The following is a 19,524-nucleotide window of genomic DNA, read 5'->3' as shown; positions in this document are numbered from 1 at the left end:
CAGCTGTGTGCAATGGCGTGTGGTACTCTGTCACCGTGTTCTCTTAAATTAATTTCTCCCTGATCATGCGTATTTTTCTTATACTTCTTTGTGCTTATGGCTCTATTTTCCTATCAAACTATTTTCTATGTTGTTTTCCACCGTTCTGAACGGCGAGTTGTGTTCTTATGTCGTGCTTTAATTTAAGGTGTTGTTTTTTCTACTAAAAAATTATAATTTTTAGCGTTATGGTGAGAGTTGTGACGTTTTGGTGTTCATTGCGACAAAATGACTTCGCCCTTCCCATGTGGGCCTTTAGGCAAAGTCCAAGAAAACCCTCAAAAGAAAGAGAAAAGACGAATATACTGTCCCTGAATATACGACCTGTAGGCGAATTATGGAACCTTCAGTACGTAGCCAAAGCTGTCACATCTCTTCATCAAGGTAAAAGTTAAACACAGGCAACATTTTCTGTTCACTGAATGATGTACGCATGGAAAAGGATCTAATGCACTGCTAGCCATTCGTGCCTTTTTATCAGTCTCCTAAAGACAAGACACCTGCTTTTTTTGTTACTTTAAGTCATTGGCTGAATACAGAAATATTAAACGGAAAATAAATGAAGAAAAAATGAATGAATATTATAGGTTCCTCCAGAGCCGCGAGAAGACAGTATTGGTATATGGGCATTTCAAGGGAACCCAACTTGAAGGACGGGCTTGTTAGGCCAGTAAATTCTGCGTAAATTCTCAAGGTGGATGAAGTGTTATGAAAGTCAAACCTTTAGACGGGCCAGAATAGAGCATAAATTATGCTTCAAGCAGAACCATGTACCGGATCCTGGAATTTCATCATCATCATCATCATCATCATCATTAAATCTTGGCAAATGCTAAGCATCGTTCTTCATACTGTGATTAAAACAGATACAATCGCGTCACAGGTCACTGGCTCCCTAGGCCAGAGGTTGCTTCTTTGCACAATTTGTTGCAGCTATCGATTTCAAAATAAAGCTATACGAGCGATTGAACAATGTTATGGTGTGGGAGCAAGAAGAAAAAAAGAAATAGCTAGGCTCCCTATTTTCATAGCTACAAACATATGAAGCCCAGGCATTGAAGCCATGGGGGGAAGCATATGGAAAATTGGCTGTTCAGATGGTTATGGCCACAATATTTTCACAGTAAATAAACAACAGAGGCGAGCAATTAGCACCCTAAAAGACTAAAAGAATTTTCGGAAGTGTCAGAAATGGTAGACCGCTATAATATGTTTCGCATGATATATACTTCGCGGGATCATCATTGTGCGGCAGTTTAAGGTTTCTGCGACGTATTCCTTGATCTTCATCTTGCTGGAAACTGTGGTGTAACCTTGTACACATTGTATATATATATTGTATTGCAGACTGTGCATTCTTTTATCATCGCCTTATGGCAGAGGCGGCGACAGTGCAATGAACCTGACCAACCGCAATCACTTGCGCAAGTGAAATGTTTGCTCGAGGGAGGTAACTCCAAATGTACATTACCTCGTGTTGAAATGTGAAGGGCTCACGACAGTGCGGAATATCTGCCGGCCCGACAAAGTGACACCGTTCGAGGGTTGGACACGCTCAAGTCACTCTGGGGCTTCGCGTCCGAAGCATCCATATATAGGGAGCCATACTTAGCTCCATTCCCCTTACCCACATCATCAAATAAATTGCTCTCGCTCTCTCATTCTCTCCTTGAAATACAGGTGAAATGCAAGCGACGGCTCTGTAATCTTGATTGACATAAGTTGCTGTGAAACATCTGTGGTTCTATTCCTCGGTCAAGTTCCGGATGCGTAATTCGCAACTGCATTATGTGCAGCATCTCCAACACTTCATACCTGCAAAGACCTCGCGGGTGCAACCAAATAATAAGCAACGTCACAACACCGACCTAACAACAGGGGGAGGATCCGCTGACTAGCGTAGACGTTGTGCCAGGTCTACACTGCTTCGTACACAAGGGAGTCTAGTTGTGCAATGCAGTTTATTACAATGAAAGTCCCCCGCAGGGGTATTACATAAGGATTTGGTATTTATAAAATAGCAAAGACATCGCGAGAAATAAACATTTCACAAAATGGTCGGTTACAATTTCTGTAAACGGCGATGGACAAGTGGTAGTAGCGATGTTGGGGGGAAGGCCGTTCCAGTCTGTGGCGGTCCGGAAGAAAGAGGAGGCCTGCTACTTGGGGCGAAGAACATCCCGCTCGAGTCCTTGAATAAAACTTATTTTCCCTTTCGCAGTTTCATTGAAACGAAGAAATAATACGAAAAAAAAATTAAAGCGAAATTGGTCTAAATATCGCACGCATGCGGCAACGGTGTACACAACTAAACCGAAACCAACTCTGTCAGCTCGATAACGCGCCAACATTCCTCGGTCCAGAATTGCTCGCGTCGACGCTACCGACGCGTACATACCTGTAGCGAACATGCACGACACGAGACAATAAACTATGCACCTCCGCGAGCAATCATCGCGGATAGCGCGGGCAAGGCTGTTTACACATGCGGGGCGAAATCGCGTTGTTTATACGTTGGGAGCGACATGCGAATAGCGGAAGCGGCTGACAATCATTCAAACGCGGAGCGCACATCCCGCGCGATTTCCCGACACCTTGTTTGCGCGAAAGGAATTACACTGGCCGCGAGGCGTAAACAAAACTGTACGTAACGCGTTTAGGCCGGCGCCGTTATGGCAGCTGTCACAATAGGATCAGTCGAAGTACCAAGCCTGCGTGCACTCAGTGCGCGTCCAATGTGCACGTTTCGCGTAGAAGCGCAAGATTAGTGTTGCGACGACCCTTGGCAATACTGCGTAGTGACTAATTCAGAGCCAATTTCTATTCTGCCCGGAAAGCAGGTGTTCTACCGGTATAAGACTGGAGAACTTGAACGAAAGCCCGTTGAGAGCAGAAGATTGGCTGTCATTTGCCCGCGCTTTCGCGTCGTCTCGGTTAATGGGAAGAGGAGAGAACGCAAGTGGTGAGTGTTGATTAGATATTATTGGGAAGCGATTCGTCGTAGGAACTGCGCGCTTATTTTATCAACAGTCTGCGGACAACAAAGAATTTTCGAAAGGCACTGCCATTCGACAAATAAGCAGTGCAACGGTGCTGTAATATACGTGCGAGTTTTATCGACAGATCGCGCAATACGAATTCACATATTCGATTTGCTCGAAGAAGCGGACATCATTTGCCCAACAAAACGAAATTAATAACTGACTGATTACCAAGATCTGAAAACTCATTTCACAACTGAATACTCTCCGGCGCATACTGCAATCTACGAATTGCCGCCGATGAACTTGATAGGTGTAAACACTCTAAAATTATTTTGAGAATGGCGCCAGTTTCGAGAAATGCGTCGTCAAACATACAATAATATGCACTGTTGCTCCACTTTTTTTAAGGAAGCACTAATGTATGCACTGAGGCATTAAAATATGAAAAAGCGTGTGTTTATTTTGGAACGCGCTTTGGGAATGATAGTGTCTCAAAATTCCTGTCATCCTGAGAATTCCTTCCTAACGAAAAGCCTAGCGAACTCACAAGCTCCAGCGGGCAAATACAATATGTAACGCAAGGTAATTAGTTAAACCCTAAGTAGAGATATTTTATTAATCAATTAGGTCTCTTGATTCATTCTGCAAGTGATGTTCGACGCTTCCAGCAATCTATCTCAAAAAACAAAATCTTTCCATCGGTCGAAGCAATATTTTCTTTCATCTCTACTAAAAAAAACATATACTGCACGTTTTCGTGACTACTCTCTACGATTTTTTAAATAAAGAATTCGACGCAAGATAATTTTTTATGGCCAAGATTTCCAGCAACCAAGGAGGTCCAGAACATGCTTTGTAACCACGAATTTTATTTTCGGCAAAATTGCACTGCACAGCTTTCTAACAATACTCAATGCATAATTTCTTGAATAAATTGTGCGCGTATATCGAGTGTTTCGGGAACTACGGTCTTAACATGCGTAGTGAAATGCATTGTGGTTCCAGACAATGTTTCCACATTGGATAAGAATGCACTTTCCCTGCGAAAGCGTATGGTTCGAGTAATGGCTAACTTCAAACACGTGTATAAGTATGGTTCGTAAATCCAGTAGCTAAGAAATATATATCAGAAAAGATGTGGTAAATGTAGTAGCATTGACAATTATCGTGCAAGTTTTAGCGGGCAAAAATTTGGTGCGCTTGATCTGCAAAACTTACAATTTTGTCTTCGACTTTCTAATTTTTTTAGTATCGATGACAGTTGAGACAGAAATGCGTAACATATGCAGGTTGTTTCACTAAGCACGTACCAAGCTTTAAAACAATGCAAGTGTGCCTTAAAAGATGGTAGGCCACCTTCAAAAGTACATTCTTTTGCACAAAATTGCTTTTTTTACTTGCACGTAAGCCCAAAGATTCAGCAACATGTTGTGAAAGAAATTATTTTCTCAACATTAGTTTGGGAGTTAGTTTTCTAACCCATACCCACCTGTTGCAAAACCAAAAATCAGTACTTATTCTTTGTTACAACTGTTATTCAAGATACTTTCTTTTTTTTTCATTTTATGTTGTCCCCGAGTGGCCACACGAACAAAAGGAGACTCTATAGTGCCTTTCACGGGGCCTCCAGACGTGAACCGGGTGCATTTTAGGCTTCTGTGTTGTTTTTGGAATCTTTCGCATGCTTTGAAGATTTGCTTACGTTTTCCCCAAAACAAGATTTTGCTGCACGTCATGTTACGCAAGCTGTGAGAACTTATTTTTGAAGGAATATTTTGACATGAAATTTTTGCACACTCAAACTAAAATATCTTGAAGTATTGCGTTAAACGCTGAGAAACATCCAATTAACTTCTTTCCGTGATTACAGCTGATTTGGGTTTAATTTATCGTGACTGCGAGAAAAGTACGCGAGTTTTCAAAATGTACCCACTTGATTAAGGCTCCTAGGAAAGTCGGTGTCCCTAACATGTGCTACTACCCAATTATTGATGCAGTACGCAAAACGAAAGCATGGACAGGCCTCGAGCAAAAGAGATGTATCGAACACATTTGTCTTGATTTTCGCTTTGCTGAGATATCTTGTCTTCCAAAGCAATGAAGCAAATAGAGTCATGCGATAAATAACCCATAACAATGGTGGTGAATTGTAGCAACAGGTGGGTTTAGCCTGGCGAACAAGGCCGGCAATTGTTCCGCCCGAGCGTCTCGCACAATACCGCTGAAGGGTTTCACCATTTGTCCCTCAAACCAGTCTCTCTTAAGAATTCGATGAGGAGACGTGAAGTTTCTTTACGGGCTATAACTGATCCCTCGGGAAATATAAGATGTTGCAGGCGCGCATGCGGAAGGTCCTTGTTTGGCAGATTCTTCAGCAGAGTGTCTCTTTCATCTTGGAATTGCTGGCAGGACCACAAAAAGTGCTAAATGTCTCCTGTCTCGTTGCATGCCGTACAGTTCGGAGAATTGATTCGCCCCGTTTTAAATAACCAGGCCGGTGTATTAGCAGATCCTGTCCTTATTCGATGTAGAAGTGAGGCTTCCTCCCGGTTCAATCTCTTGGTTACGCAGGGCATATGCGGTGGAACCCAAAGCGACGCAAAGTGATTTGCGTCGCTTTGAGTTGTTTTTGAAGCACTGTCAGCGTTTTTGCTTTCTACAGGCAGCCTAAAGGGGATGACTATGTTTTGGCGATGTATCGGAAGCGATGGGCGTGGCCATCGCCTATCAGTGTTGCTTGCGGCCTACTCATGCCTTCAGTCCACGAAAATAGATCTATCACTGGCGACATGTTTGCAGGCAATGATCTGGAGTCTAGACGCGTGACAATTCCTTTTTCAAATCTCGCGCACTTTTTTTTCAGCTGCGCCATAAAATTAAAACCACAACAGCTGTCACGAAACAAATGCATTATTTTGATATTGATTAATGGGGAGGGGGGGGGGGCTCTACAATTCCTCTAATAAAGATTTTGTGTAGTGCAATACTCTTGAGAAGGTGGTCAAGTTAATAATTCATAAATAATTACAAATAACTTATTATACTAAACACTTTGAGTTGATTACAGGGACCGTGGGCAATTAATACAAAGTGTCTCGCATTCTCGCAGCACTCATGTAGACGGTTTAATGCTTGGCCCGAGTTAGCTAAATCACCCTGTATCAAAAACTGCCTTTAAAAGACTCGGCGCGAAATCGATGATGTATTGGCGCCGAGCTTTTTGGCTATTCTACGCTGAGTAGAAAAAGTAATTCGAGAAATCGCTTCCCACAAAAAAAAAAATCTGCTTTCCATGGCGAACAAAAGGAATGTTTTTTTTTCTTTTCCTTTTTTTTTTGTAGAAAAAAATCCTCAGAATAGTGCAATGGCGGGCCGACCCGCGGTGGAGGTGCAGTTCGCCATTAAGGGGCCCACATACACAGCTTCGCTGGTCATCCTTCTTCACAGAGTGCAAGGGCACTGAGTTTTTTTTCCTAGTAAATCTATCAGAATCTATCTATCAGAACTTACAGAATCACTTCTCAAGAAATTTATGAGTGCATTAAGCCTGTCTCACATGATGCGATTTTCGGGGGCACCGGAAGTGCGATTTCCATCGCTTGCGGCGAAAAACGCAGTCGCAGTGCCTAACCCCCGATTTTCGGCTGCGCCCAACCGTTTGGTCGCACAGTCGCACCGTCACAGCGAGCGCTGCGACCTCCCGTCGAAATTGCGCCTATAGCTATTTCGCCGGTTTGTCTTGAGGAATGGCGTCTCGCTCAACAAGTGCGATGCGCGGAGACGTTGATTGCCGAATTCGGTACGTACGCGAAGAGAGAATAAAAAAAAAAACTTGCACAACAGACTCCAGTCTCCCATTTCTATGCATTCGTTGGCATGTTACGCAGCAAATGAAGTGCCTTTTCACGCTTGCTTCGTACACCTTTTCGAGCTGTCGATATTACGAGGTGTTGGATCCCCACAAGAGGACATGGCCTTTAGGAGTCGTCACAATTTTTTATCACCATACAAAAATTGCCGAGTACGGAGCAGCTTAAATAACTTCAACCTCGGCAAGGGCAAATGACAAGACAGCAAAGTAACCCAAGTTTCAACGTTGGGCTGAACGCGGTACCGTTCAGTTGCATTTTCTTGTCGGTTTCCAAGCGTGAATTTCCCGATGCGTCTTGAAAGGTTCTCTTACCTCACTTACTCAATAAATTTGACATCTCAAACGTGCAGGCTATACCTTATTGAATTTTCTACAATAGCATTAACTCCGTGACTTGAATAAACAGCGTCATCAATATGTTTTCGAATATTTGAAGCACATTAGGTTGCATCTCTTCTTTGGATAATTTTGTTTCTCCTGCACAGAAACTAATCAACCTTGAATATGTTGCAAACTTTGTATCCTTACTGCACCTTTATTAACATTTCATTTTGAACAGTAATGAACTCTACAGTTAGTAAATTATTAGCTTGCTATAGCGACAGAGTGATGACGCACCCTCCTGCACCGTCTCGTAACACTCGGGCAACAATGTGAAAATCAGGCAAACAGCCTGTTCTTGTGCAGACGAAATTCCTTCCTCTGCACCTTTGAATCATTTAAGTACAAACGGTTCTTGCACGTTCACTGCTGATCAAGTGTGCATAAATATATATGCCTTACAGGTTTCTAATAACACTTTCTAATAAGTGTCTGATCACATTTATTAGTGTGTAAACTCATATAACGATATCCTCTGTCATTACTACCTTTATAAGCAATAAGGTATCATGCTGCTCGCAGGAATATTTCACCCAGGGATTTTAAAATAAATTTCTGCATTTTAACTTTACAGGATGTACAGTTCAATCAATAAAGGGCCACAAGTAGCTTTTTTTTTTGCAATGACACATATTTAGTGCAATATTTACCAAAATAAAGGCAAGAAAAAAAAACACAAATCTCTCGACAACAAATTTTTTTTTCAATTTATTCACCTGCCCCTGTGGTTATAACGTTCAGATACTAACATAAGCTAAGAGGTTGATCTGCCAGCCACGGCAGTTGCCTTTCCAGGGGAGTCACAGGTAAAAAAAAATGTTCTGCACTCCGATTCAGTTCATCATCATTTATTGAACCAAAATGCCATGGAATAAGGGGGTCATGTATATGCAAACTCTAACAAGCAATACTAACACCAAACGGAAGCAAAGGGTACTACTGTAAAACAAGCATCTTTCTGATACTTGGCATGTGCAAAACATTCATTGCATTAATATGTACTGTTCAACAGCGCTGCTCAAATAAGCATGATCAGGTACAGTAAGCACCCTATCAAGTAGCTGGTTCTACAGATACATAAATGCCCAGACATGAATGCTCTTACTACATCATGCACACAGCACAAAGAAAATCTTTTTCAAGAGTTGTCCCTTCTGGAAGATATGAGTTGGCCATAAGAAGCAGAAACTTTCTTAGAGGGTATTTTGTAATACCGCTTATCAAAGAGAAAAGAGAGTGAATAGGTTTTTAATACAGTACCTCATGCTACTCTAATAGGTGAAACGATGAGCAAGAAAGCTGTTGGTAGAGCACGTGAGTTAAACCGTAATATTTTGAAAGACAGAAAATTCCAGGTGAGAGTTGGAGGTGCATTTCACCCACCCACACCAACAACAAAGGCATACTACAAAAATTACTACAATCTATGGCAACGCTATCTTATACCGAAATCAAGAACGATTAAACAACATCTCGACAACATTGCAGACTTTATTGGGAGGTCTGGCCTCTCATATTATCATAAGTGGGCAAGAGAGCAACGTAGGCAGCATGGTTCACGCTTGGCCCGTTTGCGCTTCGCAGGTGTGTAAACGATATTCTTTATATGCTAAAAAAAGCGACAACCCGTACTTGCTGTTGCTCCCTTGCCCACAAGTGTTTTATGAAATTGCCTGTGACTGTTTTTCGCTAATGTCTCTACTACTACGCTCCGGTGATGTGGAAACAAATCCCGGGCCTGACACTCGTTCGGCATCACTGCTTTCCTTGGAATACTTGCCCGATGATCCCGCAGAACAAATGCGGGTTCTTTTTCATTTACTGAAGGATCTGCATACTCGTTCTGTGCACTCAGCAAAAAGTCAGGCCGAACTGTCCGCTGACATAAAAGCCATAAAAAGCAGTAAAAAAGGATCGAAACGGAGATTGGCAACATTCACGATAGATTGGATAAACTCGAAGAAAACAATAAATCGTTCGACAATAGAGAGTTTTAGCCCAGCGGGTTTACGGCCAGCGGAGCGGAGCGGGCGAGCGGAGACGCGACTGCGCATGCGCACCACGCTGAGGCGGCCAGCGGTTTTACGGAGCAGCGTTTACGCCCGCTGGAAAGCACTCCCCAGCGGAGGGTATACGCAGCGCGCGAGCGTGCGTAAGGGCGCGCGGGCGTGTATGGGAAATGCAAGACGGCAGCCGCGAACATGAACGCCGGCAGTTCTGCATCGAAGACGGCGACTGCCGCGCTGACCCGTACATCAGTACTCAGTACATTATTAAAAAATAATGCACTGAGAACATGTAATATATCTTTATTCAACATTTCTTGCATAATAAAAGCAAGCGTAATTCAATTTCATTTCTCAGTAACTCCTATTCGAACCACTAGGTGGGGCAACACAGCTCCCCGCTCTTTACCCCGCTCGAGCGGGTGATCCGCTGGGCTAAAATTCTTTTTTCGCGAGCCGCTCCGCTGGCGCAACTGTGGAGACCGCTCCGCTCCGCTGGCCGTAAACCCGCTGGGCTAAAACTCTCTAATATGTTTGAAGAACTCAACGGATTACGCCAGACAGTGGAAGGCGCTACCGCCAGGCATGACTTTTTGGAAGCTCGTGTAGACGATTTAGAAGATAGATCGCGTCGCGACAACTTAATTTTTCGAGGTATACCTGACTCTCCTGAATCCTGGGACCAGTCTGAAGCACGTGTCAAATCTGCCCTTCTTTGTGTTGCGGATAATTGGCCCGATAATGCTATCGATCGTGCGCATCGTATCGGACCTTTCCTCGCCAATAAGTGCCGCTCCATTGTTGTGAAGTTTTCAAACTATAAAGTTAAACAAAAAGTTTTGAGTGCACGTAAAAAGCTAAAAGAAAATAACATCGCCATGACCGTAAATTTTTCACACGGAACGCGTCGTATACGCTCGAAACTTGGTGATTTTGCCAAAAGTCAATCGCAAACGCAGCCCTATCAGCTTAGGTACAAAACCCTTGTCGTGAATAAAAACCATTTCGTGTACACTGCAGAGACAGACAGGTCGCTGAACGTAAGCAGTTTGCTTCATATGATAACCGCCGTACAAATGCCAACGCAATTGAATGTGCGCCAAGCTAGGGGTGCACGAGGGGCTGTGGGCAAGATCAGTTACACACATATGCACTCTTTACTAACATTCGAAGTCTGTCTAATAAGCGTGACCGTTTAAACTCTGCTGTTGATACTTGCCATGCACGCATTCTCGTATTAACAGAAACCTGGCTTCGGCCAGAGGTAATGGATCATGAACTTTTTTCATCAGTTAATAAATTTTCTGTATATCGCAGTGATCGAGGGTCGCGGACAGGCGGTGGTGTATTGCTCGCCATCTCAAACAAACTCCCATCGTAGCGCATCCACATTCAAAGTGAGTTGGAAACCGTTTGGGTTGTCGCTGAATTTCCTAAGCAAAAAATAATTATTGGTGTCTGTTACCGCCCCCCTTCTCACAATTCCATTTTCATTAACGAACTACACGATGTGATCAATTCTGTGGTGTGTCAATTCCCGAGGTTACCGCTTTTGTTAATGGGGGATTTTAACATCCCTAATGTATCGTGGGACTGTCAGCCACCTGCACTAAATCCGCCTTCTTCAGTCGCAAGAGATTTTTTAGATATGTGCGCTCTATTTTCTTTAACACAATTGAAAACGAAACCAACTAGAATAGCTGAATCAACAGCAAACATTCTTGATCTCGTACTAGCAACACACCCTGAATACATTTCTAACGTCACTCACCTGCCCGATATAAGTGACCACTCTACTCTATCATTTCTCATTAACCTTTCACGTTCAAAATGCAAAAACAGAAAGAAAGTTATAAAAGATTATAAAAATACGAATTTCGAACTAATCAACCACGAACTTTGCACTTTTCTTGACGGTTTTCTCGATGGTTTTGAAGAGCGAACGGTACAATCAAACTGGGATTTATTTTTATTTAACGTTCAAGAATTAACAAATAAATACATACCTACTCGTACAATAATTGTAAACGCTGATGCACCATGGCACAACCGCCACATAAAACGTTTGTCGAATAAGAAAAAACGCACATACCACTCAGCAATATGGTCCCCAGATGACGGCCGCTGGGCAGCCTACGAACAAGCTTCCGCCGTGTACGTAGAAGGCATAAAGAATGCTAAACATACTCTACTGAATGACACGTTACCGTCAATGCTCACATCCGATCCCAAAAAGATCTGGCGCGTGTTTCATCCTAGAAGTGATAGCGCAAGCAGTCTTGCTGATTCTGCAGGGAATGCTATACCTGATGCGCAATGTGCCCGTGCGTTAAATGAAGTCTTTGTCAGCAACTTCTCTACAACAACACAAACAATGCTTCTTCATGTTAAGCCTTTAGGATTTATAGTAATGTCTCCCATTACAATTGACTACAGTGGCGTGGTCAAAGCTATAAAAAATTTTAAAGCATCCTCCTCACCTGGGTACGATGCCATTATTCTTAGGTTTCTTATAAATACAGTCTGTTACTCATCAGTTACATTAACAAAAATTTTTCAACAGTCTCTAGAGAACAGTTCCCTCCCTACTGACTAAAAGATCGGGAGGGTGCTTCCGCTTCGCACGTATAGTAATAAATACTCGCCTCTTTTTCGAGCATATTCTATTTTCAAATCTTTTTTTTCTTGCATCGAATTCATTTTTTTCGCCTTCACAACATGGTCTCCGCAAGATTTTCTCGTGTAATACTCAACTCGTACGTTTCACTCACCATCTTCATGCTATCCTCGATTGTTCTTCTTTAGCTGACTGTATATCTTTAGATTGTTCAAAAGCCTTCAATAAAGTATGCCATAATCTCCTTTTATATAAGTTGCACTTACTAAATATGGATTTCAAGCTGCTTGCATGGCTCGAATGTTCTTTACTAAATCGTTACCAGTTTGTCTCTGTTAATAACACTGACTCTCCTCTAAGTCCTGTTTCCTCAGGAGTACCACAAGGATCGGTGCTTGGCTCTCTCCTCTTTCTAATCTACATTAACGACTTGCCTTCCTGCGTCTCTTCCCATATCAACTTGTTTGCAGATGACTGTGTAATATTTCGAGAAATAACTAGTCCTAACGATACTACTATTCGACAGTTTGACCTTGATTCTGTGTCCGCTTGGTGTAAGAATTGGTGCATGGAATTAAACACTAAAAAATGCAGTCATGCGTGTAACTAGATCTACTAATGCAAATGTTCCATATCATCTTGATAACTTTCCTTTAGAAGTAGTATCGTCATATAGATATCTTGGCGTCACTATATCCTCAAAACTAACCTGGAATGATCACATTGAATCCATAATAACCAGCGCCAACAAAACACTTGCATATCTTCGCCGGAATTTCTCACGCACTCCTCAGGCTCTGAAACTTTTATTTTATAAAACAGTGATTCGTTCGAAGGTGGAATACGCCGCCTCTGTTTGGGACCCTTTCCATGACAATCCAATCTACTCACTCGAAATGGTTCAAAATAACTCTGAACGTTTTATTATGTCTAATTATGCTCGAACCGCAAGTGTGACTAATATGAAATCGAGCCTTGAACTACCATCACTAGCATCTCGCCGTAAGTTTTATCGCTTGTGTCTTTTTCACCGCATATTTCACCATCATTCACTAGACGATGATTTCATCTTTCCTCCCCAGTACGTATCATCACGCCTTGACCACCGACATAAAGTAGCCGTTCCTTGTTGCAGGACTTCTACTTTTCAGTAGTCACTTTTTCCCTGGACTTGTGAAGAGTGGAACCATCTTCCTTCCACTACTGCAGAAATTACCGACCATCAACATTTCAAAAATGCTTTAACAGTAACTAAGTACCTCTTTACCTCATGTTATTTCTCGTTTTTTCCTCTTGTTTGCTTGTGCTTACCTGTATCATCTACTCATGTTACATTGTTTTGTAGATTGGTGATTTGTATTGATTTGCTTGTTAGAGTATTTTTGCTTTTGTATTGGTACATTATATAACTCCATGTATAAGTGTATCTTCTCACAGAAATGTATCTTTTTTTTTCAACTTCCCTCTGTAATGCTTCGGCCCTGAGGGTACAATAAATGACATTAAATGAAATAAGTCAGCTTACACCGAGCCGCGAAAATAAGACCAGAATCAAGAAGTACCCCAGATTTCACGTTGTGCTTCACACATCTGGACAGATACATCCGTAAGTCAACATCCTCAAATTCTCAGCTAGTGTAAAACCAAGATGGCGGAGCCAGCACGTGGGCGAAACAAATATCATCAGCAGCAGCTACTGCAGCAGCAGCAGCATCAGCCTGGTTACCCTCACTGCAGGGTAAAGGCCTCTCCCATACTTCTCCAACTACCCCGGTCATGTGCTAATTGTGGCCATGTTGTCCCTGCAAACTTATTAATCTCATCCGCCCACCAAAAATTTTTCCGCCCCATGCTATGCTTCCCTTCCCTTGGAATACAGTCCGTTAGCTTTAATGACCATCGGTTATCTTCCCTCCTCATTACATGTCCTGCCCTTGCCCATTTCTTTTTCTTGATTTCAACTAATATGTCATTAACTCGCGTTTGTTCCCTCAACCAATCTGCTCTTTTCTTATCCCTTAACGTTACACCTATCATTCTTCTTTCCATAGCTCGTTGCGTCGTCCTCAATTTCAGCAGAACCCTTTTCGTAAGCCTCCAGGTTTCTGCCCCGTACGTGACTACTGGTAAGACACAGCTGATATAAACTTTTCTCTTGAGGGATAGTGGCAACCTGCTGTTCATGATCTGAGAATGCCTGCCAAACGCACCCAAGCCCATTCTTATTCTTCTGATTATTTCCGTCTCATGATCCGGATCCGCCGTCACTACCTGCCCTAAGTAGGTGTATTCTTTTACCACTTCCAGTGCCTCGCTACCTATTGGAAAATTGCTGCTCTCTTCCGAGAGTGTTAAACATTACTTTTGTTTTCTGCAGATTAATTTTTAGACCCACTCTTCTGCTCTGCCTCTCCAGGTCAGTGAGTATGCATTGCAATTTGTGCCGTGAGTTACTAAGCAAGGCAATATCATCAGCCAATCGCAAGTTACTAAGGTATTCTCCATTAACTTTTATCCCCAATTCTTCCCAATCCAGGTCTCTGAATACCTCTTGTAAACACGCTGTGAATAGCATTGGAGAGATAGTATCTCCCTGCCTGACGCCTTTCTTTATTGGAATTTTGTTGCATTCCTTATGTAGGGCTATGGTGGCTGTGGAACCACTATAGCTATCTTTCAGTATTTTTACATACGGCTCGTCTACACCCTGATTCCGTAATGCCTCCATGACTGCTGAGGTTTTGACAGAATCAAACGCTTTCTCGTAATTAATGAAAGCTATATGCAAGGGCTGGTCATGTTTCGCGCATTTCTCTATCACCTGATTGATAGTGTGAATATGGTCTAGTGTTGAGTAGCCTTTACGGAATCCTGCCTGGTCCTTTGCTTGACAGAAGTCTAAGGTGTTCCTCATTCTATTTGCGATTACCTTAGTAAATACTTTGTAGGCAACGGACAGTAAGCTGCTCGGTCTATAATCTTTCAAGTCTTTAGCGTGCTATTTCTTATGGATTAGGATTATGTTGGCGTTCTTCCAAGATTCAGCTACGCTCGGGGTCATGAGGCATTGCGTATACAGGGTGGCCAGTTTTTCTAAAACAACCTGCCCACCATCCTTCAACAAATCTGCTGTTACCTGATCCTGCCCAGCTGCATTCCCCCTTTGCATAGCTCCCAAGGCTTTCTTTACTTTTTCCGCCGTTACCTGTGGGATTTCGAATTGCTCTAGACTATTCTCTCTTCCATTATCGTCGTTGGTGCCACTAGTACTGTATAAATCTCTACAGAGCTTTTCAGCCACTTGATCTATCTCATCCATATTAGTAATGATATTGCCGGCTTTGTCTCTTAACGCATACACCTGATTCTTGCCTATACCTAGTTTGTTTTTCACTGCTTTTAGGCTTCCTCCGTTCCTGAGAGCATGTTCAGTTCTATCCATATTATACGTCCTTATGTCAGCTGTCTTACGCTTGTTGATTAAATTGAAAAGTTCTGCCAGTTCTATTCTAGTTGTCGGGTTAGAGGCTTTCATACATTGGCATTGCTTATTCGGATATGCCTGCACACAAATTCTACACCTGGTTTAAAGAATAACCTCAAATTCATAGGGCGTGAAGAGTGGATTCCATGGAATATCACAAATGCTGTACTTGTGCCTAAGGTATGAATTACCAGCCGCTCACAAAAAAAAAATCAACTCATCGAATACAGGCACCGGGTACTAAAAGCCTTTCCAACTTCACCGTGCTTGACGAACTCTACGAGAAACAGCAAACGAACAAGCACGTAGACAGAGTAGAGTTGCAGCCTGCGGCCCAAATTCTTTGCCTCAAAAGCTCGAAGCCTGGTTCCAAGATACTATGCCAGCTAACATCTGATATGCAAAAATGACTACCACAGCCTTCAGAAACACAACCTGAGGAGCACCTGAACTCCAAACACAATAGGCCCGTACTGTACAATATGGGAGTAATAAATTGGGCTAGAAAACTATGTGCAACTGCCCTACGGATAGTAGATATTGCTAATAATAAGACACATACAAACATCAGGCACATATAGTACACTGATGTGACAATAACCGCGTAACAGTAGTATGACAGTAAATAAAATAAAATACCATACAACCAGTAAAACTAAACTGAAAGCAATCAAAGTAGCACTTGCAGTGCATATTGCAGACTACATCATCCTGCGTGCCTGCATGAATTCCTCAGAAACTGACCGGGCTGACACATCAGACAAGGTTATCAGGAAAATCTGAATATTGATACGCGACTTGCAAGCACATGGCCAAGAAATTAAATCACGCGGTACATAGCCATGCAGATATTCCAGGACACAAGTGGGCTGATGAGCCCCACAGAAGAACCGAAAGCTGGACAAGTTGACATCTATTCAGTATAATGTAAACACCGAAAAAAATAGACAACAGACAAGATCGAAGCACTCTGTGTATTCACTTCGTTCTTGTCTATTGTCTTTCTGCTGCGCTATAGTTAATTGATTCACGAGGATGCAAAGGAAAAGAATGATTCCCCCACCCGAGGCCCCAATTTTATGTCCAAATCTATGAGTCCATATATATATATATATATATATATATATATATATATATATATATATATATATATATATATATATATATATATATATATATATATATATATATATATATATGCATATATGTATATATATATATGTACACATATATATGTTTCAAGGGCGTATAGCATGAAGCAGTATCGACAGGATGACACTAGAGGGGGACGAGGGCTAACTTCCAACTAAGGTTTATTGTGAAAATGAGGCGATTCACACAGTTTACCAGAAAAAAAAACACCAGGTAAAAATTGATGCTTGATGCAGCCAAAGAAATAAAGATAAAAATTCCAAGCGCTGGAAAGAACAAATCATTACAATCACCAATCGTGCATGCCAGCACCTTTCAAGAAACACTGTTCTTTTTCCAATAGGCATATTAACAGCTTGCTTATGCAAGCACACTCTTCCAGGGCCATGCCATTGGAAAAGTAAACATGAGTTTCTTGGAAGTTGCGCAGTCGGTGATCACAATGCTTGCTTTCCCTGGACTTGAATATATATATTCGCATTTTCTCTCTTTCCTGTTTTTCATTATGTTTGGTTTCATTAAGCGCTAGTTTGTGCCAGGCGTTCTTGCTGTGCTACTTTCTGGTAACCTTTATAAATCACTGAATTTTCACAATAAACACTTTTAGAAGGTAGAGTAGCTTGTTATTACTGCTTCACCCTATACAGACTTGCAATATAGCCCAAATAAAATATTTTTAAGGCACACAGAAGCATCGTAAGGGCAATTAAAGGGACTTGTCGCAGTCTAAAATAAATGAAGAGTAGCCTGGCTTCAAATGGCAGAACAGAACACATAGGACGTACAAGAAAACCTAGTTGATCTAACAAAAGAAAGTTTTATGTGCGTGACGAGTAAATTCTGGCTGACAAGCAATAAACAGAACATGTACAAAAGGGATAAGGAAAAACTAATGCGTGTTTCCTGACAGGAAATGCATTCATCTCTAACGGAGGACATGCTGACACAAGATTCTCCCAGCGTTTCTAGGTCTACAGCTTCCATAATTTCTCTCGGCAGCTGATTATGGATGATTATGGATGAAAGCTAAAATTATGGAACAGCTTCCATTATTTCTCTAGGCAACTGATTATGGATGATTATGGATGAAAACTAAAATTAGGGAAGCTGTAGACCTAAACACGCTGTGCGATTCTTGTGTCAGTATGGTTTCTGTTACGCTTTCAGAGGTGGTTGCGTTTCCTGTCGGGACCTGTTGTACGGACACACATCAGTTTTGCTTCTCCTTTTTGTGTAACTTCGATTTTTTGCTTGTCAAGCAGCATTACTCGGCGTGTTCAATAAACTTTCATTTGTTAGTGTGCCTTATGGTCGTCTTAGTCTCAAGCAGAAACGCATTCACCCTTTTTTTCTGTTACTGTTTGTGAAATGTTGTATAAGGTTCTGCCCTCCTTCCTTTTGTAACTACTTTTTTATTCCCCCTCACTTAATATTCCAAGCTTGCAGCCTACGATGTATATAGATGCATAAATAAATAAATAAACACAGGAGCACATGTCATTCATTTCTCTGCAGACACCTCTCACCCTACCTCCTTCAACAAACGTCACTGCGTTGATGTGTCACATTGTGCAGACACTTTTAATGTCGTTAGTATTTTCGTGTAGTTTGGAAACAGTGTAGTGCATAAACATTACATGATAGTAAGGTTGTGACTTGTGCAGTGCATAAACAAACCTTGCAAAAGATTACAAGTTGGATTGTTAGAAATAAGGTCACCTGTATATATCCAGTTACTTTACCGTCATTTAGCTGACCATTTGACAAATACTCCACTTCGCGTACACGCCGACATGTGCACTGAATCTACAGTGTTTCTTGCCAATTAACGTGGTCGTTACTGTGTGGCCATATCTTATAGACTTGAAAACAAATTCAATGAATTGCTTTGTTGCAACATATTTACAAAAATGCTTACATCACTGCGATGGCAGCACCAGAACTTGACATATATACGCACGCTATAGGATGCGGACAAATGCTCTGGACAAGCTCCAGAATGTTTGGACCCTGAGACTTATAAAGGGAAGAGTTTCCTTCCATGGCAATTAATGAGTGGGAGAAAGAAAACTTAATCGTGTCCATGGAATAAAATCGCATTGATAAGCTTAGAGATATATTATTAACAGTTTCGAAATGAATAACTATAGCTTTCTATCGGCATTGAAGCAGCCTTTCGATAGCAAGGAAAGGAATCAGTTTTTCCAGTTTTGGGCAATGAATTGCAGGCATTTGAAGCAGGCATACAATTCTGCAAATAGAATTTGTTTAGAAATACCAGATAAGAATTAACATTTAGACCCTCCGTTGTACTTTGTTTGACTGGCTAATCAAGTATGAAATTACTCCTATTAGCCTGTCGCAACAATGTTGATCTGATACAGGTTAAATACATGACTAACTTAAGACATATGGATGGCTGCTATAAATTAGTGGCAGAACTACAATATCTAATAATAATAATAATAATAATAATAATAATAATAAGTAATTATTATTATTACTATTATTAGTAGTAGTAGTAAAATTTACGAAGGCTAAATGTGAGCGGTGTGTGAGGCTGAGCAGAAAGGTCAAAAACCGTACGGCAAGTGCGCCTGTCGTGGGCCTATACTTTCCTGCATTATGCACAGCGCGTATTCATATGCCCTTCTTGTTAGAGGTTCGCAGTATACTAACAGCACGAGGAACAGGACAACAAAGTGGACGACAGGCGTGTCTTTCAGAATGCCATGATGCCACGTACAGGTTTCCACACAAGTGATGGTAGCTGCTCAAAAGGTTTGATGTGTCGGCTTTTGCGCCTTTAGAAATATTCAGAGAGGACTCCTAATTATATTCGCAGCACACGCACCGCGATGGATGAACCAGGCTAGCGCTAAGATTGAATGCCACAGCACGATTTTTATCCCCCACTTTCAGTAATCACACACAGATCATTTGCGGCTTCGTTCAGGGGCAGACGTGGGTTGTGCACACATGTGCACACA

The 19,524-nt window shown here is 41.8% G+C and overlaps 1 protein-coding gene and 1 long non-coding RNA gene across 2 annotated transcripts in view; one reads left to right on the top strand and one right to left on the bottom strand.

Moving 5' to 3' along the window:
- The window catches only part of LOC135914297 (uncharacterized), a 140,641-nt gene that overhangs the window by 12,552 nt on the left and 108,565 nt on the right, over window positions 1–19,524 (bottom strand). The window lies entirely within an intron of this gene.
- LOC135914295 (homeobox protein unc-4 homolog) overlaps window positions 2,944–19,524 on the top strand; it is a 233,907-nt gene continuing 217,326 nt past the window's right edge. Inside the window, exon 1 of the mRNA XM_070523538.1 lies at window positions 2,944–3,001. Coding sequence (XP_070379639.1) covers window positions 2,977–3,001 — 25 coding nt within the window. The 5' untranslated portion in view covers window positions 2,944–2,976. The remainder of the gene's footprint in view (window positions 3,002–19,524) is intronic.

This window comes from Dermacentor albipictus, chromosome 8 (genome assembly GCF_038994185.2).
Source record: "Dermacentor albipictus isolate Rhodes 1998 colony chromosome 8, USDA_Dalb.pri_finalv2, whole genome shotgun sequence".
NCBI lineage: Eukaryota > Metazoa > Arthropoda > Arachnida > Ixodida > Ixodidae > Dermacentor > Dermacentor albipictus.
This window is presented reverse-complemented; position numbering and strand designations above follow the sequence as displayed.